We start from the raw sequence: 25,893 nt of genomic DNA on the forward strand, positions 1-25,893 counted from the left end.
TCCTTGAGCGACAGAAATGCAGAGCGAGCAGCTGGGGACCAGACGAACGGCTGAGAGGGGGAGGTTAGACGGGTGAGGGGTTCTGCTACAGAGCTGTAGTTTCGGACGAACCTCCTGTAAAAGTTCGCGAACCCGAGGAAGCTCTGCAGTTCCTTACGTGACTTAGGATCCGGCCATTCCACCACCGCTTTGATCTTGCGAGGATCAGCTCGAGTCTTGCCTCCCTCCACGATAAAACCTAAGTAGTCCACTGACTCAGAATGGAACAGGCATTTCTCAGCCTTGACGAACAGCCGGTTACGAAGGAGGCGTTCGAGAACCTGCCGCACGTGCTGGACATGCTCCTCGAGGGACCTGGAGAAGATGAGGATGTCATCAAAGTAGACGACAACGAATTGGTCGAGCATGTCGCGAAGGATGTCATTCATGAGTGCCTGGAACACCGCCGGGGCGTTGGTGAGGCCGAACGGCATTACCAGGTACTCATAATGACCACGGGGAGTCTTAAAGGCTGTCTTCCACTCGTCCCCTTTCCGGATCCGAACGAGATGGTAGGCGTTCCGGAGATCCAGCTTAGTGAAGACAGTCGCCTGGGTCAGGGGTTCGAGGGTGGAGCTCATCAGAGGCAGGGGGTATTTATTCTTGATGGTGATGTCGTTGAGTTGGCGATAATCAATGCAGGGTCGGAGACCACCATCCTTCTTCTTAACGAAAAAGAAACCAGCTGCCACCTGGGAGGATGAAAGTCGGATGAGCCCTGCCGCCAACGATTCTGAAATGTAATCGTCCATAGCAGCCTTCTCGGGAATGGAAAGGCTGTAAAGACGACTGCTAGGGAGAGAGGCCCCAGGACGGAGGTTGATAGCACAATCATATGGCCGATGCGGAGGGAGAGACTGAGCCCGCGTCTTGCTGAAGACCTCCCCGAGATCATGATACTCGGGAGGAACAGAGGAAAGATCGGGAGGAGGGGCAATCGGAACAGTCTGGACTGCTGGACCAGGTGCGGCCTGAAGACACCGGGCGTGACAGGAGGAGCTCCACTCCAAAATGTTACCAGACGACCAAGCAATGTGTGGCTCATGCTGAGCCAACCAGGGACGCCCCAAGATCACAGGAACTAAGGGAGACTGGATGACGAAGAACTGAAGGCTCTCCACATGGTTTCCAGCAATAGTGAGAGACACGGGACAGGACTGTCGGGTAACACTGGCCAGGCGGCGCTCATCCAGAGCAAAGGCCTCTATTGGCCTCTCCAATTCCTCACAAGGAATGTTAGCTTGAGCAGCAAACGTAGAGTCCAAGAAACACCCATCAGCTCCCGAATCGATGAGTGCGCCTACAGTGAGCCGCTGGTCTGCCCAAGCCAGGGTAACGCTCACAAGATGGTTAGCCGGAGCAGGATGGCGGGAACAGGAAAGACGGCTCACTAGGATCTCCCGGGGTCCCAGTGAGCCTAATCTTTTGGCCGCGTAGGACACTCGCTGATCCGGTGTCCCTTAAGACCGCAGTAAAGACAGAGACCTGCCTTGAACCGGGCCTCACGTTCAGCGGGAGTCAGTCGTGTACGCCCAAGCTGCATAGGTTCCTCCTCTGTCACTGTCTGGGAGGAGGAGAGGCTTGCCACAGGGGAAGTGGAGTGCGACGAAGAAGAGCCCCCTTCGGAGGCTCTGGATGGCTGAGAGGTAGAAACGGTTCCCCGTAGACCTCGCTCGCGCCTTCTCTCGCGGAGACGTCCATCGATGCGGATGGCAAGGCTGATAAGGTCGTCGAGAGAGGTAGGATCCTCCCGGGTGGCTAGCTGATCCTTGACGGCATCGCTGAGGCCCCTACGGAAGGTTACCCGAAGTGACTGGTCGTTCCAGCCACTCTCAGCCGCAGCCAGCCTGAACTCGACTGAGTAGTCAGTGACACTGCCACTGCCCTGCTGGATCCTGCTCAATCGGACACCCGGATCCTGACCGTACACTGGATGAGGGAATACCTTCCGAAGCTCAGCCACAAAGTCATCGTAGGAAGAGCAGAAACTGGCCCCCATGGACCAGGAAGCAGTGGCCCACTGAGCAGCGCGGCCAGTCAGCAGGTTAGTCACGTAAGCAACTCTTGCAGCATCTGTGGTGAACCCCCTGGAATGGTGGGCGAAGACAAGCTCACACTGCATGATGAACATGGCACAGGTCTCAAAGTTGCCATCAAAAGGCTTGGGATTGGAGATACTGGGCTCCCGGAAATCCGAAACATAAACGGTAGGATTGTCTAAGGCAACGGCTGCGGGCACTGCTGGAGGAGGGGCGGCCGGAACTGGTGGGACAGCTGGCTGGATGGTGATAGCCGCTGTGAGAGTTTGCAACTGCTTAAGAACCTCCTCTTGTTGGCTCGCGAGCGCCGCTTGCTGGGCCGAAAGAGAATCCACCGAAGCCTGGAGGGGTTGCACCTGAGCCCGGAGGCCCTGCATGGCAACAGCGGCCTCTTGTAGTTGCTGGCCGTGGGAGGCTGTAAGCTGAATCTGCTTATAGAGAGCAGCCTGGACAGGATTGGCGTCTAGGTTGTCTGGGTTCATAGTGAGGGCGAGTTCGTACTGTTAGGGTTTGTAGAACGAACCCAATAGCGACAACACAAGACAAAGTAAAGCACCAACCTGGCAGGACTCGTAGAGGAGAGCCGGCCGGGCCTGGACAGAAGGGGGAGGCGCTTCAGGCGGAACTTGAGAATAGCTTCTTAAAAATGGGAAAACGTAAACTGCCCCCTTAATCCGAAAAGGAAAAAACGTAAACTGCTCCCTTAAAGTCCGAAAGGGAAAAAACGTAAACTGCTCCTTTAAAGTCCGAAAGGGAAAAAACGTAAACTGCTCCTTTAAAGTCCGAAAGGGAAAAAAACACAAACTGCTCCTTTAAAGGTAGAAGTCCAACCGAGTAATAAGATCCACAGTGAGAGAGGAGAAATTAGAATATCAAAAACTTGATCTCAACTAGAAAATCACGATGGGAAAATCCAATGGGGAAAACACAAAGAGAGTTCTTCTCCGAACAAGCTCTCAAGGAGAACTGACACAAGGGAATAATCAAACAAGCAAAAACACGGAGAATACTACAATCTGTACTCCACCGGGAGACACAGAAATGTCACAAAACTCGAGACGAAGAATTTACTCACGGGACTGTTCAGGACGAACTCGCGACGAGTTCTGGAAAGCAAACAAACTTATACTAGAGTGGTTAACGAGTAGGTAGGCTGCAGGTGTTTCAGACGCGCCCTTCCCCCGCTCTCATTGCTGGTTGCCAGGTTGGTCAACAGACCGAGCCCTAACGGGGGAAAAAAACCCCACAACCGCACCCATTCAGTCAAGGTTGCCTGGAGCTCTGATTCCCGGAGAGGGTCATGCTCACATACCTATTGAGGGCCAAACAGAGCTATGCGAGGGTGTGTGTGTGTGTGTGTTCGGGTGGGTGTGGGGGATAACCTTTCAGTAACACTCGCTGCCGTGAGGCTCACCTGCCTGCCTGCAGGCAGGAAGCCACCGTGCAGAGGAGGGAGGCCCCATGCAGGAGAGCCTCCTCGGGAATGTTCACCCTGAGGCCTGCAGTAAATATTCATATAATCTAAGTGGGGGAAGAAACTTTGAGCCCTTTGGCAGCACATTTCCAAAAGACTTGAATGGATTGACTGGAGTGTTTCTCGTTTCCATCCCTCTCAGGGAAGCCACTTTGAGACGTTTAATCCCTCTCATGTACCGGTTGGTTTTTAGATCTGTGTTTTCATCATCAGGGCTCAACATGTCTGATGATTTCTCCAATATTTAAACCATAATTTGTTTGGTGGAAGATGGGGATGGTGGTGAGGGGTGTGTGTGTGTGTGTGTGTGTGTGTGTGTGTGTGTGTGTGTGTGTGTGTGTGTGTGTGTGTGTGTGTGTGTGTGTAGGTGTGTGTGTGTGTGGGGGGGGGGTCTTTGGATAGAATAGGCCTGCCTCTCAGCTCGTGAGGCTCACATGTTTGCAAGTGCCTTGGACATATGACACGATGTCGCCAACCCGCATTCTGATTCCCTCCGATCTGCTTTGTGCGGTAGCCACAGTGCACCAGAGCCGGAGAGACGCGTTTGGAAAATCTTTGTTTTTGCTTCACTCAGCACTTACAAGGTTGTTTTTCACGTACTGCTCAGCTGTTAAACTGGTGCAGGATTACTGTTTGTTTTACCCTCTGCTGTCCAGATATCATTTGCCAAAAATTCAACCCTCATCCAAGGTGCCCATCAAGTCTGCATCAGATGCCGGGTTTACTGGTCAGCCACACAACATTGTGTTGAAATGCTTTTCAAAAATAAATTTGAAATGTAACAGTGAACTGCTGATTATGAATTTCCCAGATGACCGGTGTTGTTTTTAGGTCATGATCTGATAGCAATGAACCATTCAAGAGATAATAATAATAGTGGAGAAAAGTTAATAAACACTGGAACATGAAAACTAAAAACATGTTGTGGTCAAACTTCACAAAGCTGATTTTTTTTTTTTGCACTCTGTTGTGTCAAATGACTCCAAAGATAAAAGCTGAGGCAATTCAAGATAATTTTTTGTTTTATTTATCCTTCACCAACCCTGGCAGGGAAACTTTTCGCAACACCAAGTGATGAAACCATTGCAAAACCCGAGGCTATTGGGATTGGAACTGTAGGAAGTGTAATGTTTTATGCATTTTATGTGTTGTATAGTAGCACATCTGGTCGAATAGGAACCGTTTACTTCTATTCAACATATCACAGAAAGTTGAATCGGTTCATCTGGACGCAACGTTTTGTCCAGATGAACTGATTCAACTCTCTGTTTTTTTCTTACCTCAATTATTGAGCATGCATAAAGACACATATTCAACATACTTTCCTTGGCAAAGTAACGAGAGAGCCTCAACATATCAGCATTTAATCAATAAATCACATGCAGACAAGCATGCAAAACAACCAAGGGTCATGTGTTTTGCATGCAAAACACTTGAATTTGTGAAGAGTTTGTGGATGCCGAGATAACATTCCTCTGTGCATCCTTTTTTGAGGAGTTTGATGATGCTGTGTAGTTATTAGATGCACAGTGACTTAATATGGAAAACTGGGCCAGTGTTGACACTGAGGCCGTGGTTCTCATTGGGAACCTCCACATCGCCTGATTTGGCCAACGGATCGCCTACTTGTCTCCATCTATCCTAGCCAAGTAAGGGGGAAAATCACAAGATGGTCAACAGGCTCGGGGTTGGAGGGGGGCATAACGGAGGTCGCCCCTCCCTCCCACACACCCTTCATTCTGACAGAGCCGGCTGAAAGAAGGAGGAGGTGCTGTCCCCTCCACTCCTCCGCCTCTCTCCTCTTCTTTTCAGCCAGTTTGCATTCCTTATTGCTGTTTTCACAAAGCTGTGTTTTCCTATTTTCCTCCCTTCCTCCTACAACTCACGCTGCCAAACATAGATGATCTCATGCCGAGGGGGAGTAGGGCTGAATATATATATATATATATATATATATATATATATATATATATATATATATATATATATATACCCTAGGCCCTGCAGGATAACCAGGCACCAGCGGCAGGAGGGGTATCCATTCTACGGTGGGGTGAAGACAGATTGCGGTGTACAGAGTCTTATTTCAATGGTAATCTCAAACAGTTTATAAATAGATCATTTGCATAATGCAGTGGTTCTCAACCCGGTCCTCGGTGATGCCCGATACAACTGTTTTTTTTTTTATTCTGTCAGGTAGTTAAGCTACATTCACTTTTTGTGCCAGGTCTAGATGCCTGGAATACCAGACACGACAGGTGAACGATGCTAATTACCAAGCAGAAGAAGAAAACCAGCTGTGCTAGAGAGCCCTGAGGACCGGGATGAAAGCATTTGGCACAGAGGATGTGGGCTGTGTTGACATACATCATTACATTCAAGTAAGGACATAAGACATAATAACAAAAACGTTTATCCTGTAGGCATGTTATATTGTGCATCAACAGGCAGACTCCAAACTGTGCCAACAGTGCAGACTCAGGCAGCATCAGCAACAATAAGTCAAGTCAAGGCAACTTTATTTGTATAGCCCAAATAAATAAATAAATAAATAAGCAACGTGATAAACACCTGTACACGCTGCACATACATAGTATGTTGTGATATCCTTCATAACGGTGCCTCCGTCATGTGGGCAATGGACAGGGCAATAATATGTGGAGAGAGAGAGAGAGATGTGGGTTGGGAGGGCTGTGATGCGAGGGAAGGGTGACAGCAGTAATAAATAAAACCACATGGGAGGAAAGGGGCATGGGGATACAGAGGCCCAGGCCAGAGAGACAAGAGGGAACGTTCTTGGTGTTCAAAAACTTCAGTGCTTTACAGGAATGCTCTCGAAAGGCTCCAGGTTTGAAGTGGTACACTGTAGGTCACTGAAAGGCAGAGGACCCTGGCTATAAGGGTGGGGGTGGAGGTGGGGGGTCAAGAGCTACACCATTATTATGAAAGGTTCATTCTGCTGTTGTGAGGCCCAGATCACTGGCTTGAATCTGAAGCCAATTATTGGATTAAAGAGTGCAGAGAAAACACTGTGATCGTGTTAATAATCCCCGTTTGCTCAGAGAATGTGGCGGGGCCCTAGTGCATGTCAGCTGAATGCGTATACAAGCCTTGATTGCCTGGCCCACCACAGTGGCCCTGTAATAGGCAGAAAGTGTATCTCCCAATGTGTGTGGCCGCTGGAATGATTACCGCCATCGCTACCTTTCTTTATGTCAAAGTCATTCGACGTAGTCCAGTTTGCCCAGGAGGAAGCATCTACTGAGGATGGACAGTGTTGGAACAATGTGGATCTAGGGGAGGGTTTGGCTCATCCTTGGTCACACGGCAGTCGTTTCCATGGACCATTTTCCTGTTCACACATACCCAGCGAGCTCACACATCTGGAAGCTTCCAGGCTGGTTTGTTCAACAAGCTGACCCCGGACACCTACTAGTAATGAGATACATCAGCAAATTCTACACAAACCATAGAATAATCACGGAAGTCAAATGCAAATGACACATTTGCTCTGCCCTTTCTGTCCACCCAGGCTGACAGAATAATAACGTGCTTCCTTCTGAAAAAATGGTCCTATGTAAATGACGATGACAGCCTTTTCCCCCTGGGAAAAAGGGGTTCTCAGCTTTGTTTGCTCAAATGAATCATCAAGGAATGTGTGAGAGAGTAAACGAGATTAAGAAAATGTGTCTGTGTGTGTGGGGGGTGGTATCAGAGGGTGGGTAGTTACAGAAGGCCAGTGACCTTCAAGACCTGCGTTTTAAAGTGGTTTTGGGAAAGGGAGGTGTGGTTTCACATTTTGAACTTAGCGCTTCATATCTCTCCGGCTTGGTCGGGCGTCCCTGTAGACACAATTGGCTGTGTCTGCGGGTAGGAAGCTGGGTGTGGGTGTGTGTCCTGGCCGCTGCACTAGCACCTCCCCTGATTGGTCAGGGCTCCTGTTCGGGGGGGGGACTGGGGGAGGGGGGTAGCGTGATCCTCCCACATGCTACGTTCCCTTGGCGAAACTCCTCACTGTCAGGTGAAAAGAAGCGGCTGGCGACTCCACATGTATCGGAGGAGGCATGTGGTAGTCTGCAGCCCTCCCCGGATCAGCAGAGTGGGTAGAGCAACAACCGGGACAGCTCAGAAGAGTAGGGTAATTGGTACAATTGGGGAGAAAAAGGGGGGAAAATCACCCCCCCAAAAAAGAAAAACAAACTTCATATCTTCTCCAGGGCCCCCTACTGACCACAGTGTGAACCACAAGCCCCTTATCGGACAAGAAACAACAAATCTACTGTGCTCCTGGTCCAGTTAAACTTTATTTATTTCATCTAGATGAAGAAGCTAGTGTATATATGGATTGAAAGAAAGGCGCTGACATGTTTTTTAAATGCATGGTCTTGCTAAGGTATCATGTGCCACCTCTCTATCAGTGGTCTCATATGATTTTAGCATACAGTTCCATGCGATGCCCACAGAACTTTCACCTTTACAAATGTCTCTCAGCCACGATTTCAGTCTGAATATCCATCAAACCGCTCATTGCGCACCATCAATGTCATTCTGTCAACAGCGCGCCATTAACGGCACCAGAGGGTTATTAGCTGGGGCAGCGGTCGGGAACCTATGGCTCGCGAGCCATATATGGGTCTTCCGGTGACGGCATATGGCTCCCAGACAATTTTGAGTTGAAATTTTTTTTTAAAAAAATCAGTTTGGAACTGATTTTAAAATACTTGTGATATTTCTTAATAATACTGTGTCATTTTAAAGTAAACAGAAATTAGTTTTGAAGATAAATTTCACGGGTCACGGGTCACCCGTGGGTCGGGTCGGGAACCAATGGCTCGCAAGCATGTCCGGGTCATTGTAAAGTGAAGAAATCAATTTGATCAGATAGCCAACTAGTTTATCCGCTTCAACCCTTGTAACGGAAAAGATGGCGAAAAGAAAAAAAGACGATGATTACCGTGCATTCCAGGCTGCGTGGACAGAGGAATTTGCATTTGTGGAGAGAGCAGGATCTGCGGTATGTCTAATATGCAATGATAAAATTGCTTCGATGAAACGGTCAATTATAAAGCGGCACTTCGATACGCACCATGCTTCATTTGCATGGAAATCTCCAGCGGGGGACAGCAGGAAAAGGGCATGCGAGGAGCTACAGCGGAGAGTGCAGATGAGTCAGCAGCAACTACGTGTGTGGACCAAGCAAGGTGACGGGAATTCCGCTAGCTTTGCGGGGGCTTTGGCAATAGCAAGGAATGGAAAGCCATTCACAGATGGCGAGTATGCCAAAACATTCATGCTTGATGTGGCCAATGAACTGTTTGATGACTTCCCAAATAAAGACGAGATAATCAAACGAATAAAAGACATGCCCCTGTCAGCAAGAACTGTGCACGATCGTAGCATCATGATGGCAAATCAAGTCGAGGAAACACAAATTAAGGACATAAACGGCGGGACATACTTTTCTCTCGCGTTAGATGAGTCAACAGACGTTAGCCATCTATCTCAGTGCAGTATCATTGCCAGGTATGCTGCAGGTGACACACTGCGTGAGGAAAGCTTGGCTGTTTTGCCAATGAAAGGGACAACAAGAGGAGAGGATTTATTCACATCTTTCATGGAGTTTGCTAAAGAAAAAAAAACTACCGATGGATAAACTTATTTCTGTCTGTACTGACGGTGCACCCTGTATGTTGGGGAAGAACAAAGGATTTGTAGCGCTTCTCCGTGAACATGAAAAGAGAGCCATCCTAAGTTTTCATTGCATCCTGCACCAGGAGGCGCTTTGCGCTCAGACGTGTGGCCAGGAGCTTGGCGAGGTGATGTCGCTGGTCATTCGAGTGGTCAACTTTATTGTTGCCCGAGCTTTAAATGATCGCCAGTTTAAAGCTCTGTTAGAAGAAGTTTGGAATCATTATCCCGGTCTGCTTTTACACAGCAACGTGCGTTGGTTGTCAAGGGGGAAGGTGCTCAGCCGTTTTGCAGCTTGCCTGAGTGAAATCCGGACTTTTCTTGAAATTAAAGGCGTCAGGCATCCTGAGCTAGACAACACTGACTGGCTCCTGCAGTTTCACTATCTCGTGGACATAACTGGCCTTCTGAACCAGCTCAATGTGAAAATGCAAGGTATTGGAAATACAATCTCATCCCTTCAACAAGCAGTGTTTGCATTTGAAAGCAAGCTGGAAGTCTTTCTCAGGGACATTGAAACAGGTCGTCTTCTGCACTTTGAAAGACTGCAACAATTTAGAGATGCATGCTTAGCAAGTGACTCCACTCAACATCTGGATCTCCAGCAGCTAGCTGGCTTTACGTCCAATCTTCTGCAGTCATTCAAAGCACGTTTTGGAGAATTTCGTGCGCGCACTGGTCTTTTCAAGTTCATCACTCATCCACATGAGTGTGCAGTGGACAAAATCGACCTGACATGCATCCCCGGGGTCTCTATCGGAGACTTTGAGCTGGAAGTTGCTGACCTGAAGGCATCAGACATGTGGATGAGTAAGTTCAAGTCACTTAATGGAGAGTTGGAAAGTCTTGCACAACAGCGAGCAGAGCTGGCAAGGGAACACAAGTGGACAGAAATGAAAAATCTTCAACCTGAAGACCAGCTGATTCTTAAAACTTGGAACGAGCTTCCTGTGACATACCACACAATGCAGCGTGTGAGTATTGCCGTACTGACCATGTTTGGCTCTACATATGCATGTGAGCAGTCATTCTCGCATATGAGGAACATGAAGACCAACCTACGCTCACGTTTAACTGATGGAAGCCTCAACACCTGCATGAAGCTCAACCTCACCACGTATGAACCAGACTACAAGGCCATCAGCAAAACCATGCAGCACCAGAAGTCGCATTAAAAGTAAGACATATTTAATTTATTATACGTTAAAAATACTATATGGCTCTCAATGAAATATATTTAGAAAAAATTGGCTTTTATGGCTCTCCCAGTCAAAAAGGTTCCTGACCCCTGAGCTGGGGGGTTCTTTCACAGCCAGTGCAGATAGTGCAGGGGGGGGGGCGTGCAGGTTAGGTAGGCGCCTCCCTCGGTGTGACATTCACAAGCGTGGACAACAGCGGATGCATTGTGTGGAGGGCCTGACTTGTGTCCTCGCTGGGAGATTCCACAGCATTCCAGAAAGCGTTGTTCCTGCCGCCAATGGATCCTTTTCATCCCCCCTGAAACAGTACTCCACGAGAGAGAGCCGGTGTGGGCCTTCGCAAATTCCACAGGTTTTCAGGAAGACCCTGAACGAGAGACCAGGAAGACCTCTTGGAGATCAAGGCCAGAGGGCCAGAAGAGGACAGCAGATGAAACAGGGCTGAGGTGAACACCGTCCTCAACATGCCCAAACAACGGTTGGAGCCCTCTGCCCTACAGCTACCATCGCTCACCTTATGATGAGAGTTGATTAGTTTCTTTTCAAATCGGTCCCACCTGGCAGAGATTGCAGGGATTGCATACCCTTCACCAGGAACAAGACTTTTCTTGTTTAGATGTCACACAGCAGGCTACTGAGAATCTATTTAAGGGCCTAATGCTCAATATACTGTTGCAGGTTTATTTTCACGTTCAGTGAGAATGTGTCTGTATAATCACAGGATTAAATGACATCGGAGTTGAGGAAGCGGATTAGCAGCAAAATGTGTTCAAATCTACTACAGTAGCCTGTCTGGTTGAGTGTTTTCTTATTTCATTTTGCTCAGTGATTAGTTTCTCTACATTTATGCCACAGCTTCCATCCGTCCATCCATTATTTATACCCACTTAATCCCATTCAGAATCATGAGCATGGCTGAAGTCTATCCCAGCAGGCATTGGGCACAAGGTATGGAGACATCTTGGCCAGGTCGCAAGTCTGTCTCAGGGCCCACACATGAATGCATGCATGTGCACACACACACACACACACACACACACACACACACACACACACACACACACACACACACACACACACTCACACACACACACACCTGCAGACTCCAGTTCATCTGACATGCATGTCCTTGGACTGTGGGAAGAAAGCCACATGAACACGGGGAGAACATGCAAACTCCACACAGGTGGGCTGGAGCCAAACCCATAGCTGGTCGACCAGGCCACCCATGATACAACTTTATGAGATATTTCTCATTCAGCTAGGTTAATATGCCATGAAGTAGTATGCAGATTCACAGTAATAACAGGTTAAAAAAATCACCTTTTAGTGAGTCATCGACCTCCTAAACGGGGGTGACAATCCCTCGGGGTGGGGGTGGGGTCAAAAAATATTGTAATAATAATAACAAAAATTTTATTGTAAAAGAAATCAACACTTGTTTTTTGTGATTTACAATATCAGAGAATAAAATGAGTTACACAATTTCACTATATATATATGCATTCAAAAGCGCCATTTGGATGTGAGGGCGATCTGGCTGCGACATCTGTCACCCCATTGATCGCTAGGGTTGATTCGGCTGATCTGGCTGGCTAGGCGGGTGTCCCCTTCCTCCCTCACCGCTCCATGTGCGTCCCTCCCGAAGCTCCGCGCTCGGTGGATGAGGACGATCTCCCCCGGCGGACGAGCGTCGATCGTTGGTATACCAGTAGCTGCACTTCCCTGCTAGAACCTCCAAACAAGCTCAAAAGCGCCATTTGCAAAGAATGTATCGGTCCAGCAGTGATTAGGGGGATTTTAGAAGGAGGGGTGGGGGGGCAGTAAGGCAGTTATTCATTCAGACTTCAATCGGAGTAAATCATATTATATCACATAGACGTGGACCTTGTTAGATGTCGTTTTTCTTTTCACTCGAGCGATAAGAGTTTGAGCCCACCGATGACAGGTGGGACCCGGCTTGCTTCCCTGTGGGGTAAACAGCAGCCATCGTCGTCTGCTCAACACGAGATCGCATTAGTCTACGTCGTAGATAGTAGGTGGAGTCTGCGGGCACTAGGACCATGAGGGAGGACGCTTTGAAGAAGAAGAAGAAAAAAACCACAAACCCCACTCCTTTGCAGACAGAGACGTTTATTTGCGCCTCTTGTCTAAGCTCAACAGGTTTCGGGGGGAGGAGGAGGAGGAGGGGGGGGGGGGGCTGGTTGGGACAGGCGCCTTCATAACGACCAAGCATCTGGCTCTTTTACTGAACGCCCAGTCAAAGAGGGAATAAACGCAGGCAGATACGCGGAACAGTATATACACGCGTCCCACATTACCCGTCACTTTGCGAGGGATGACGGGAAGCTGGGGACACCATCACATCCAGTAGCCTACATTTGATGGAAAGGACAACGTGACTGGGATGTGAGCGATGTGTAGAGTTGCGGTTGAGAAAGGTAATGTATAAAACATAGCAGCTTTGTTTTTATTTTACTTTTTATCGCGTTTTATTTTTATTTATTTTTCCTTCCCTCATACTTCATTCATTTTCTGCGGGCGAGACGTCGTCGGAGTAAATGGAGGTTTATGCGCCAGCTGTGGGGGGAAAACACCGCAACTTTGTGTGTGTGTGTGTGTGTGTGTGTGTGTGTGTGTGTGTGTGTGTGTGTGTGTGTGTGTGTGTGTTAGATTTCGCTTCGCTGTGTTTGCTCCGGTTATTTACAGATTGTAGTGGGACGTTTCGGGGATGACAATAGACGGAGGGAAAAGTCAACACATGGGCTGTTTTCACTGGGCTCCAACAATGGCGAGTATGTAGAGGGACGGCGGCCGGTGTTGCCTTCACACGTCGCCGCTTTAATAAGGGTGAAGGGTGGCAACGCACCAATCGGATGGGCAGGGCTGGTTGGAGAAGGATGGAGGTCACCATTCATGTCGAAGCTTGACTTCCAGGGACCTTTCGTCTCTCTGAGAACTGCGGAACTTTCATACCGAGAGGTATGGTGGCGTTATCACTGCTGCCTGGTTTACCTTGGGCTTTATTAAGCCTCCAACCTGTACAACTTGAAGGACACTCTGCGTTTTCTTGCCAAATGGCTGAAATTGAACTTCGGCTGATCTTTGCTGCAGCAAATGATCGTAGATGGGTTGTAGCGGGTGTGTGTAAGTACAGTCTATACAGTAAGGTAAGTGCCAGGAGCAATGGGGGCAATTATGTCTGTGTGTGCGTGCATGTGTGTGTGTGCGCGCGCGTGCATGCGTGCTGTATGCAATAATGCATTCTGCTAACTCGTGATTTTGGAGTGTTTGCACCCATAATGAAATGCTGAAGGGGGTCCAGCCATTGTTTTCGACTCAGAATCGGTGTCATGTAAACAAATGAAGATTATAAGGTTGTTGACGGTAAACGTTTTGTTTCGTAACAAGCTGCATCAAACCCTCTGCTCTCTCTTTTGGTCATACTTCAAGATTGAATCTATGTCAGGGACTCAAGCAATGCGTTTTAGCCACCATGCCAAAAACTTAAACGTGATTTACACCCTGTCATACAGTACTTGAGATACGGTTTATACTTATTTACGCTAACCGGATAATTCCTTGTGGAATTCGACAGAAGGAGCCTGCACAACCCAGAGAAGAGTTATGGTTTTGGCCTGGTCTCTGGCTCGGTGCCTGGAATGAAATAATATACCCAACACGGAGGCTAAATGAAGACATCCGTACCTCTTGTAGGTATCGGGGTCACTGTGTAACAAAATACTTAATCTAGCGCCTCCATTGCTTTTGACTCAATTTGATTTCTCCCTCCACTCGTATCCATCTATCTGGTGACACCGGCTGCAACAGATGTGACCCCTGCAACACGTGTCACCATCAGACACACGTTTAGGTAGCAAATATCCCAATATCCTAATGCGTGAGTTGACTGGCTCTGACAGACCCTGTGTCAGTGGTCTTGAGTAGTTGGAAAGCTCATAGAATATGAACAGGCCCCACCCTTTATCCGTATGGTAATCCTCCTTTTCTCCTTTCCTTTTTTTTTTGTCATCGTGCCTCAACATATCCCCCTTTTCACTTTCAGACACCTGCTGTCCGTGCCATGAGTGCCTCAGGGTCCATACACACATTCGTTGTGAACGAGCTGGACAGAGACCCCCTTCCTAAACTAGCGCTTCATCACGAATCTGGCTTTTACTGCTGTTGCCATATATATATATATATGTATACTCCAGCGAGTCAAATAAATTCTTTATGAGACAGTACAAGTCTGTTTCATGCCATAAGCAATCAACAGCTGTCAGTAAAGCTACTCGGGATAGGACATACCGTTTACTACATGTCAGTAATATATATATATATATATATATATATATATATATATATATATATTTCATATTGTTGTAAAAGTTACCATCCTCATTGTGTTATTGCTATTAAAGAAATAACCCACAATTACTGGTGGTGATGGCGTAGCTGCAATATTTAAAGATAAATTTGTGCGGGGCTTTTTTTATATGATAAACACCGAAAGTGTCTGAGTAGTTTGATGCATCCTGCTTTCTCAACTCCGCCCATAGTAAAACTGTCTTTCTCCTCAAGGCACGAATCAGAAGGGGAAAATGTTGTTGTTTACTGTGGGGCTGGAATTCTGCTTCCAGAATAATCCATTTTAGAGTAACAATAGGGGCACTGTTATACCTCCGCAAAACAGGTGAAATCCCAGCCTGCGTTTGCAACACTAGATTATGTTAGCTGATCTCCCCTGAGTCAAAGGCACAGAGTTCAGATTTCGTGTGGGATTATATGCCTTTTGTGTTTGTGTCACTCACAGCCTGCGAAGCTGCTGGACTGCAGTGCTTTGCACACTGCGCAAACTTTCCAGCACCGAATGACCAAACTTTCTATAAACGTCTCTAAGGGGAAATTCTCAAGGGGCAGGTGGAGGAGATTTTATGTCCTGTGTTTGACACGTTGTCTCTCTAATTCCAGTGTTTGCTGTCATCGGCATGGCGACGCATCGGAACCCCCTCTCGGCTCATCTCTCCTCCCTGCTGGCCCTCTATCTCCTGCTGCCCGTCTCGCTGTCGCTGCTGCCGCCTCCTCACCACCACCACCACACCGTCCACGTCCCCTCGCTGGTGCCCCACGCGCCCTTGCCGCTCGCGCGCTCGCGGTTCAGCGCTCGAACGCAGCTGGACTTCACCACTCACTGTAACTCCAGCTGCTTCCGCAGAAGAGAGTGGGAGAACGAGAAGGAGCAGCTGAATGAGAAACTGGCCTTTGAGACCTTGTACGCCGACGGCTCCCGCACACTGACCTCCGTGGATGTGGAGAGTGACGAGGAGCTCGAGGGCACCACCCCCGCCCCTTCCGCCCATCTTCCGTCGACGGGGGGGCGAAGAGTCTTCTCCAGACGCAAGCGGGTGAGGCGGCAGATCTACGGTGCCGACGGGCGCTTCAACATCCGAGGCGACCACTTCCTGTTGGACTACCCTTTTTCCACGGCCGTGCGGATCTCCACCGGGTGCACCGGCGTCCTCGTGTCTCAGCGGCACGTCCTAACGGCTGCCCATTGTGTGCACGACGGGAGGGATTATGTCAAGGGGGCTCGCAAGCTCAGGGTGGGCTTCCTGACACCTCCCTCGGTCATTAATGGCACTAGGGCAGGCCAGATCCCCTCCAAGAAGCCCCTGGTACGCTGGGTGAGGGTGAAACGCACTAGGGTCCCAAAGGGCTGGATCCAAGGCCCGCAGGAGGCCAGCATGGACTTCGACTACGCCCTCCTGGAGTTGCGCTGGCCCCACCGCCGCCCCTTCATGCGGCTGTCCGTGGCCCCCTCCGCCGAGGATCTGGCAGGGAAACGCATCCACTTCTCCGGTTTTGACAGCGATAGGCCCGGTGAACTGGTTTACCGCTTCTGCCCCGTGGAGGATGAGTCCAATGATCTTATATACCAGCACTGTGATGCCAGACCTGGAGCCAGTGGATCTGGGGTGTACGGTCGGGTTTGGGACAATGCCCTGGAGCGCTGGGAGAGGAAGGTCATCGGCATTTTCTCCGGACACCAGTGGTTGGAGATAGATGGGGAGAATCGGGATTACAACGTGGCCGTGCGCTTCACTCCGCTCAAGTTTGCTCAGATCTGTTACTGGGTACATGGGAACCGACTAGACTGTGACCAGGACTGAGTCGGACAGGGGAAAACCATCAGGGGAGAGAAGGGAGGTGTTGAATGTGTTGACATGAGCGAGGTAGAAGAAAGCAAAGGATGACTCTGAGGAAACAGTGCAAAATGTCTGATTTCTTCCAGTTAGAGGCAGGTGAAACAGGATTAAAACCAGATCAAGAATGGAAGACTTTCAAAGGCATATGGGGAAATCGGATCAACTAAGTTGTGTTCTTATAAAATGCAAGAACGTCCCTTTTGGATCCAGTCCACTCACTGTGATGTTTTTCTCTCCTGCATCTAATCTGCTCCTTGTGACCTCTGGCTCAATCAAACATGTCTGCCAGTGACATCATCACCTCGGCAGTTTTTTTTAATGCACTTTTCCTCACAGTCAAGACATTGATAACACCGTCACTATTTCCACCGTACTAAACCGAGCCACCATCTTTTTTTTACAAGATGGGGAAGAATAGCGCGACTATTCTTGTGTGTGCCGCACGTCTCGTTAGCATCAACTCATTTTTTCACATTATGGAAGATTATCGGATTCACATCGATAGTGGATGCGCCTCAACAACCCTCTCGGCTAGTGTTGTTTCAGCCTCTTAACGTTAATGGATGCAGAGGTCCAGCAGAGAGGCAACGCTTCGTCGACTTTACAAACCTCGAATTATTCACCTTTATCTCAAGGGTCTGCATACTGCTCTACTGCTCTATTCATATATAGCCACACAGGACTGCTGACAAGAATGAACGACTGAACAGGGTGATGGACAGAATAAAGCCCGCCCCCCACCTTTTACAGTTGCTGCATAAATGACCTTTTATCAGTCCGGGGGTTGAGAATGTTAATAGTTTTATTTTCTAAAAAAAAAATGTTGATATATTTTAATAAACAGATTTTTAACACGGCATGTGTCCTTCTTACAGAAGTGGGGTTAGGTTGCCCCCGTGTGGTCGCAGGCTGCCACACACCTTTGTGACCGAAACTGATGATACTGGTAAGACTGTTGCAGCCCCTAATGGTGTACATTTTGCCTGATTGTCTAACTTGGACTCCCAACATAAAAAAAAAAACCACAAAGTGCACATTATTCAATTTTGCGTGTAGTTACACAAACAAAACTGACAAAGAACATCTTTGTTTAAAGCGGCCCTCCTGACTCAAATTTTCTGCTTCATGGTGAAATTTGAAGGCTTATACACTGAAGACTTTTTAAACCAATCCACCTTAGCAATGAAATTAGACAGGCACATAGTTCGCCCATGGTTAAATATAATGCAGGTGTGCCTCTGTAAAACGGCACATTATGAAACCATTAACCATAAAATCTGACAAGAAAGAAGCAAGCAGGTTTGACAACCACTGTTCCCTGTGGTCATTTCAACAGAAAGGTCCAAGGCGCAGAAAGATAGCAGGACGAAGTAGTTTAGTGCCTTTTATTAGAGATAAGGAGACGATACAAAACTTCATTCAATATTCAGTCTGAGCTCTGAACACAGGCCCTTCAAATACATCGCTCCCCATCTGATCTTTAATACACCATTGAGACTTCATCCCCACCAGATTCTGCTTTTAACAAGGAAAAAGGAATGTGTCTGTTTACTACATCAAATGCCATTGCGGAATCACTCAAGTTTTGGAATTTGCGTGGTCAAAAAAAATAAAAAACAAAAAAAACAACAAAAATATATTCAACTGCGTTTCCCCCCATAGGTTTTGATACATCCTGTGCAATTAAGAGTAAATTGGGTTGTCCTACAGCTAGTCTCAACCATACACTTAGAAAACTTGGAAGTTTGGCAAAAAAAAAATGTTTTAAAAAGGAAAAAAAAAAAAACCAGTGGTATGAACAATTACTTTGTCAGGATTTAATAGTTGGAACCAAACCAGTTGTTGCCCGTGCTTTTCTCTGCAATCCTAATGGAACCTGGAGTAAACAAAACCCTGTTCTCAAACATTTACAATATGTGTATTTCAAGATTTAAAGTCATCATCCTTCATTTGTATCTTTTTTTTTAACCTTGTGTGTTTTGTTCATTTTAATTAAGTTGCGTGAACAGGAATGAGGTTGTGGATTTTTATTCACTTTTAAACTGTCAATTCAACCCACCCCCACCCACAATATCCCTCCCCTAAAGTCCCAGAAATGATCCTGGTTCTGTCCCCCTCCAAACCAAACTGGAATGAACAACTAACTCATCGATGTGTCTGGTAGGCCTCGACTGAAGCCTGGGGCAAGATTTATACAGGGCTTCCTTCCAAGGTGAGTACTGATGTGCCGCCAAGCTTATCAGCAAGGGTGCGCCTATCTTTGATGTCTTCCAAACCATTCACCTGCCACTCGTGCTTGATACCTGAAAAAGGTGCGATGAGAAAAAGAAAAGAAAAGTAAACAGCATGTTAAGCAAAGCATTCCTGAGATTTAAGAGAAACCCACTGACAAACTGAGGAGGGGTTGCAGGGAAGCAGCTACCAATGTGGCCATCGTAAAACCTCCATTATCTTATAATCAAACTGAAATTTATAACACAATTATGTTATCTCCCATGTGTTCTGACCAACTACCACCAAGTTCACTCATGAAAAACGCCCACTTATGCCTTAGAGATGTATCTGGTTGTACCAGATACATCTACTGTATAGCTGTATCGCCCAGTATTGTGTCCCTCAACCCATTCCGTCTCTCTCCAAATGAATTCCAAAGTTGAACTTAAATAAAAAAAAAAAAACCTTTACTATCACTTGTACAGACTATAAAATTCAATTTGAAAGTTATTCTTTTCAGGAATCCGATCATGTGATGATGTTCAAACTTAATTTAGGTAGACAGACACGGAAGAAATTGTGGGTAATGCAAGAATCATGCATTGACAATACATGAAGTGAGACTGATATTCCAAAAATTAAGCAAGTATATTATGCATAATGCAGTTGAGATTTAAAAATGTCTAATTTGATTGACTTGTACAATGCAATTATGAACACACCCGTATTTCATTTAATATCCTTAAATGGGCAAGTAAGCAGTCATTTCATTTTTCGCCCGTCTTTGGTGACTTTTTTTGGAGGGGGGTGCTGCTGTAGTGCAACGCCACACAAGTCTACTCAGAGTCCAGTCGGCCTATGCAGTCATGTCACTGTTGTACACGTGGCTCCCATTTTACTGGTCCAACATGCTGGACCGTACGCGTGTTGCCTACATCTCATGGGTCATGGCATTTTTGATGTCTCCATATTCATATTAAGTAGTCCATACTGAGGAATTTGATCATAATATGATTTCCCCTGGATGCCAGAAAAAGAATAGCTTTTCTTCCTCAAAGCAGCCATGTGATGCATTTTGTTTGTTGAATTTATCATGAGGGCAATCGGTTCCACCATCCCAGGCCCATACAAACATGTGTTCAGCTAACAATAAAAGGATACAACCCCTTTTAAGGACTTAAACCGCACACCTAAAAACAACAACCCCACAGCCCATAGTCTAACGCACCTGTGAATTTCTTCTTGATAGCATCTTTTGAGCTGGCATAAATCATCTTGCTCTTCAAGGGGGCACTATCTGGGGCCCTATGAATAGGGAAGAAATAAATAAATGCATTAATAAATAATAATAAATCCGACACCACCATGCTACCAGTCAAACATGGGATCTTTGACAACTCCTATCCTCACCAGAAGATGAAGACCAGGTCCTCTTTCTTGGTCTCTTTAGTCTCATAGGTGGCGTCGTAGAGCGCGTAGCGGCAGTCATCTGGGGGAAGCATCTTAACAAAGTGCGTGTAAGGGTCCTGGATGGTGGTGCCCAGGTCACCCAGCAGGATCTCTTTACCCTCTTCCAGAATAATGTTCTGCTTGTCTTCGCTCAAACAGAACAGCACAGCCTTCTTTCTCTTCTTCTTATCTTCCTCATTTGCCTGAGCTTTACGTACCTTCATCTCATTGAAGACTAATAAGACTTGCTCTGCAACTGTCACACCGGAGGCCTGCATGAACAGAAAAAAAAAAAAAACTGTACCTTGCAGTCAAATATCTTTGTTTACTATGGCAATTGCCACCATTGTGAATCCTTAAAATTCTATAAGGTTTGAATGATACCACAGAGCAACAAGTCATTTTTTCACATGCCCTTATTTAATACAGATTTACTTATTCTCATCTTATATCTGAAGCCCACAGAGTATTGGTTTAAACCACACAAAAGTTGAAACTGGGTTTTTGTAGACAATAAGCCAAGAAGATTTTTATATTTTAGTATACTACATGACTACATGTTATATTTACCAGGAAGTGCAAGCTGTCTTTTCTATCTGCATGTATGTAGTCCAAAAAATGATTCCCAATCCCCCAATGACTCATAACAGAGTAGGTCAGATATAGTTATGAGATTTTAATCTACAGGCATTATTTGGGTTTTCCATCACTTTGTTGATTTTGGTCTTTTTATTAAGTGTGATAGCAAAATAAATAACCAGCATGCTAAACAGATAAAATCCAACAGGGATGACTTGTCTAGGGAGAGACAGACCCTATCATGTACACAAGACCAGAAGTTGTACGAGAAACTCAACAGAAAACATGGACACCAGTAAACTGGAGAAGGGCCTGAGAGGGCTGCATGTGACTCATCACACACAGCAGGAATGTTTCTTACAAGGACAACCGATTAACAAAATTGAAGCACAAGGTGTGGCTATGGCTACTTGCTAGCAATGGTACTAGGGGTGGGGAATGAGGAATCCCATTATAATCACCAACTATGACCAGCAAAGTTAGGCAAAATGAAGTCAAAACTGGTGCCTCGACCACTAAAGACTCAAAATCTAATTTTAAGTCTAGCTGTAACCCTGTGGAGGAATAGAAAATGGCTTGCTACTGCGTGCTTATCAATGCCAAAGTTCAATTTGTATGTAGGTGCAAAAAAGATAAGACAAAGGTGGGTCTTGAGTTTGAGTAGGGCAGAACCATCAGGTAAAGCCTTGTCAGATAAAGAGTTCTCATTCTGCCATAACATAGCACGTGATGGTTTATGCAACATAGGTTTACCAGAGAGCTATGAGGATGAGGCCAGGGACTAAGTGTCAGAACGCAGCATTTTGTCACACACAATAGCGCTTTTATTTGAATTTGACACCACATCCTGACTCACAGCTGCCCATTTGCTTGGTCAAATTTTCCAACTTTGTTAAGGAAACTTCCACAGGAACCTCTTCACTCTCAGGATAGAGTAAAGAATGCCCATCTGACAGCTGTAAACCCTTTCCCAAACAGGTTTACCATTGTTCTGTACCCTTTGGTGAAGCCGAATGTTGTGTTACAGGGACACACCCTGGCAAAAAAAGGAAATGGTGAAAACCTTTAAGTCCTAAATAGAAACTGCTTATAGTAAATAAAAACTAAACTCAAAACCTCCCCTCTCCCTCTTACATTTAAGGACCAAACTTGCTTCCAATGGAGAAGACTTGAGTAGTGACTGCTCAGTGAAAATGCGGCTAATGTGTCAATTCCAGACAAGACGCCAATAGCTGACCCACTTTGGAGGAAACTGCAAAGGTGTGGGCAAGCAGTCATATGTTTGCTTAGGGTGTAGTGGGCCTGTGAGGTTACAGTTAAGGTTGTGATATCAAAATATGGTTTTATGGCACATTTCAAGAAACAATATATGGGATGTTACTTAACAACCCAACTCGTTTCCCCAAAAAGTCACTCTGTGACATCCCCCACCAAAGAAAATCTTGTTACATTTTAGCTTTGGAGTCATGATGAAAAAAAAAAAGGCCAGATTGAGGAGACCCTGCGGTGTACTGCTTGCCCTCTTAACTCCCGTTCTTCCTGCCATGTTGTCAAAAGTCAAATAATTTAGTACAATTTGTAAGATGTAGGAGCTCACTGAGACAACATCGTCACATAATAGAATGCAAATAAGCAGCAGATATTTAGTCATATATTGTAGTCTTGCTTATATAGATTCATATGTAGATATTAAACAGTTGGTCTTATACAAGTTATACCAAGCAACCTATGCATATCCACATTTTAATGACAGTCTCTTAGAAAAACTATGGGGACACTCCCCAAGTTTTGAGCATCCATTTCGGCGTATTCGTGAGGAAACGTCGATAAAACCACACTTCCAAAACCTTAAACGTAGACCGGTCAGTGGAGATGGGTCAGAGATTGATATTTTTTCGGGGATGGATGAATTTATATAGCACTTTGCAGCGATTCGAAAATTAACTTGGCGTAAATGTCCCAGCATCGCTAAATAGATTCAGGTCAGTATATTCTTAATCTACTGCTGCAGAGCGCTGAAAAACAAAAATATTTATTTATTAGTAAGCCACTGGTGCTCTCTTAAATGAAATCTGTCGTGTGTGTACACCATCCATTTCATCTGGTGTGCAAATTGGATACGTAGTACCAACCAGGAAGACAAGAGCCAAAGGCCCGTTAGCTTCAGCTAGCCAAACTAAAGGCTGAGTTAACGCTACACAATTATGACATCTTTGTAAATATTTATTATATCCGAAAAAACATCTAAAAAACAATGTGCTTGATACCAAACATAAATTAAAGTGACAGCCATAACCTCGAACGCAGGAGAAAAAAAATGGGTCTTTGCACCAAATTCAGGGTGGGGCCATGGATGCAGTAACCCGTACACATGTGCGCTAGCTTGTTATACAAGCCAAAAACCTCTAAATAACTGTCGATTCATACATACGCCGTTATTCGTCGTGCTTCTTCCGTAACTCCAAATTTACACCGTTAGTTTTTTTTCTTTTTTGTTCATTCAAAGCGCCGTTTTCTAAATGTACGTAAGCAAACTAACATCACGGCAACAGCGGGGAAGCCGTGCGCAGACAAAGAAGGAGGAAATCACAGTCGTGTAGCTAACGTCAGCCATGCTGGGGCTCGTTTTCTGCCTTGCTAATAACTAGCTAACGGTTCCGTCAGAATGGAGGACTGTTGGCCTCGACAGGCGCTGCACCTGCCGAGCGCTCCGAGATTTAGTGTGTGTGAGGGGGAAAGGCACTACCTAAACATACCCAAAGCTGGGAAGAGCCGCTATTATATTACAGCGGCGATGCGGATGATACAACTGAGGCCTTTATGACGGCTTTTGTCTGTGTGAAATGGGAGAGGAAGGAAATGGCGCCACTTGTTTTGGGGCCGTTGGTCATTTCTTCCATCTGTACCGACCGCGCGTCGGAGCTACCCTACAATTCACACACACACACACACACACACACAAAAAGCAAGACTGGAGTTCAACGGTGACTTCTAAACAAAAGTATTTTTAACCAAATAATCAAGTGACATTAGGTAAACGACATCACCGGCCACAAATTAAAAGGTTGCCCACTATCCAACGTTAGCTCGCCCGTTAGCATCTTTCTGCCGCAAAGAGCCTGGCATCATTAACTCGACCCGGCTTGTCTTTTTCCCCCCATGTTAAAAAAACCCAACTCCCTCTTGCTAGAGACGAATCTAAACCATCAACTAACATCGCCGAATCTGGAGATTAACTACGCAGAAAGCATTTAAAGGGGAAAAAATACGCAGAATTGTTGAATAATAACGTTAACATACCATTGTTGTATGTCTGCGTCGGTCAGCGTCTGAGAAGAAAACGAACGGGCTATGATGAGCAGTCGGTCTCGCTCACGCTGGAGAGCCACGTGAACGCGCTTAACTGCGCTTGCCTTGCCTGGACCGGGGGGAGCGCGCAAACGAGTCTGGGAGCGCTCAACTAGAGATACACGGTAGACCGATTTAAGGAGTTATCTTTTACCTCTGTTCATTTTGTGTCTTCGAGACGCATGGCAGCACAGTGAAAGTGATTGATTCAATAACAACGTTCGCTCTTAACGGGCTTTGTACTAGTTAATCGTGTTTAATAGTCAAAATGATTAAGTTTTGAGTAAAAACCCTCACTACACACTGAATAATAATGCCCGACCGTCTTTTCTAGACTTTAGACAAAACTCCAATGTGTGGGAGTTACATTTTACCTCGTATTCACATTATATTCCCCCATGTTCGTTTTCTTTAGGATCTATTAAGACAATTATTCGGTTTTGTGTAATACCGGTCAACGCTTGTAAATGAAACAAGCGTATCGTTTGGTCGGGAGATTTACCAGAGAGCATTTTGGGTATCCGTGTTTTTATTATCCTTGAACAAACACTTCTACACCTACTTTCACACCCTTGTTGAAATATAATTTCTTGAATGATAGAAAGCACTTTGGACCGATTTATGCTAGACGCATATTGCGTATTTTATTTGACATTATGAAAATGAAACCCGCGCCCGTTTTCCAAATAATAATTTTCAATCTCATCACAACCTCCACTTTCTGACAGTGAAAAGCAACAAAAAGAAGAGGAAACAACTGTTTAGGTAGAAATGTTAATATATGCTATGTTAAGATAAATATAGCCTATTATTAGACTGTGGCATAATATGAATGAGTGTCGCATCTGATAATTAGAGACGTGGCTGTGAACAGGCACACAGCTTATCTGTTAGTCATGAAGACAAAACACGGAGAGTGCTTTAGAAATAATCCTATCGCCAAATCGGTTTTGATGGACAATCTGCAGACAAGTGCAAATAGGGTTTGGCGATGGTGTTGGGGGTGTGTGAAACTGTCTTTCCTCTATGTCGTCCATTCGCCTTTTTCTCATTCTCTCTCTCTCTATGGCCCCATCCTCCCTCTACGGGCTTGGTTGAACTCACTTCCAAATATGGAAGCGAATGGTAGCGGCGGCCGTGCACGCGCCTCGCTACAACAAGGCGGGCCACGACGTTGATCACCATATAAGGAAACAAGGGACGCGAGAGAGAGAGAGGGAGGGAGAGAGAGCGAGCGAGCGAGCGAGAGAGAGAGAGAGCGAAAGGGGGAGAGGGAGAGCGAAAGGGTGAGAGGGAGAGAGCGAGATAGACTTTGATTTATGATGTTCTTTAATGAACAGTCACCTCATAGAACAAAATCAAACTATTTACATACTAAGATACAACCTACACCTCACAAACCGCCACACCCACCACCCACACACTCTCTCTCACTCCCACCCACACAGAGACCCGAACACACACACACACACACACACACACACACACACACCCACACATACACACACACCATCTACCGCCATCAGACCCTCGCCACCATCCCCGCACACTGTTCAGTTTTACATATCGTTGCATACATATAGATCACAACAACCATTACAAACATACAGTCAAGCCCCCCCCCCAACAACCCTCCTCACACAGCAGACATGTTC

The 25,893-nt window shown here is 46.2% G+C and overlaps 2 protein-coding genes across 3 annotated transcripts; one reads left to right on the plus strand and one right to left on the minus strand.

Moving 5' to 3' along the window:
• The first annotated feature begins 11,966 nt into the window (after nucleotides 1–11,966).
• Nucleotides 11,967–18,288, plus strand: LOC130125217 (serine protease 23). The gene is made up of 2 exons (XM_056294722.1): nucleotides 11,967–12,880; nucleotides 15,414–18,288. Exons 1-2 carry the CDS (start codon nucleotides 12,856–12,858, stop codon nucleotides 16,610–16,612), a joined length of 1,224 nt encoding a protein of 407 aa, XP_056150697.1. The 5' UTR covers nucleotides 11,967–12,855; the 3' UTR covers nucleotides 16,613–18,288.
• Nucleotides 18,020–24,326, minus strand: cfl1 (cofilin 1). Of its 2 annotated transcripts, none has more exons than XM_056294830.1 (4): nucleotides 24,191–24,326; nucleotides 20,273–20,583; nucleotides 20,091–20,167; nucleotides 18,020–18,951 (listed from the first exon to the last, which is right to left on the minus strand). In XM_056294830.1, the coding sequence occupies exons 1-4, from the start codon at nucleotides 24,191–24,193 to the stop codon at nucleotides 18,839–18,841; spliced, it is 504 nt and encodes a 167-aa protein (XP_056150805.1). In that variant the 5' UTR covers nucleotides 24,194–24,326; the 3' UTR covers nucleotides 18,020–18,838. The 2 variants fall into 2 exon arrangements, with proteins under 2 accessions (XP_056150805.1, XP_056150813.1); XM_056294838.1 differs by lacking the exon at nucleotides 24,191–24,326 and adding an exon at nucleotides 23,647–23,787.
• Between the last annotated feature and the right edge of the window lie 1,567 nt (nucleotides 24,327–25,893).

Source organism: Lampris incognitus, chromosome 1 (assembly GCF_029633865.1).
Source record: "Lampris incognitus isolate fLamInc1 chromosome 1, fLamInc1.hap2, whole genome shotgun sequence".
NCBI lineage: Eukaryota > Metazoa > Chordata > Actinopteri > Lampriformes > Lampridae > Lampris > Lampris incognitus.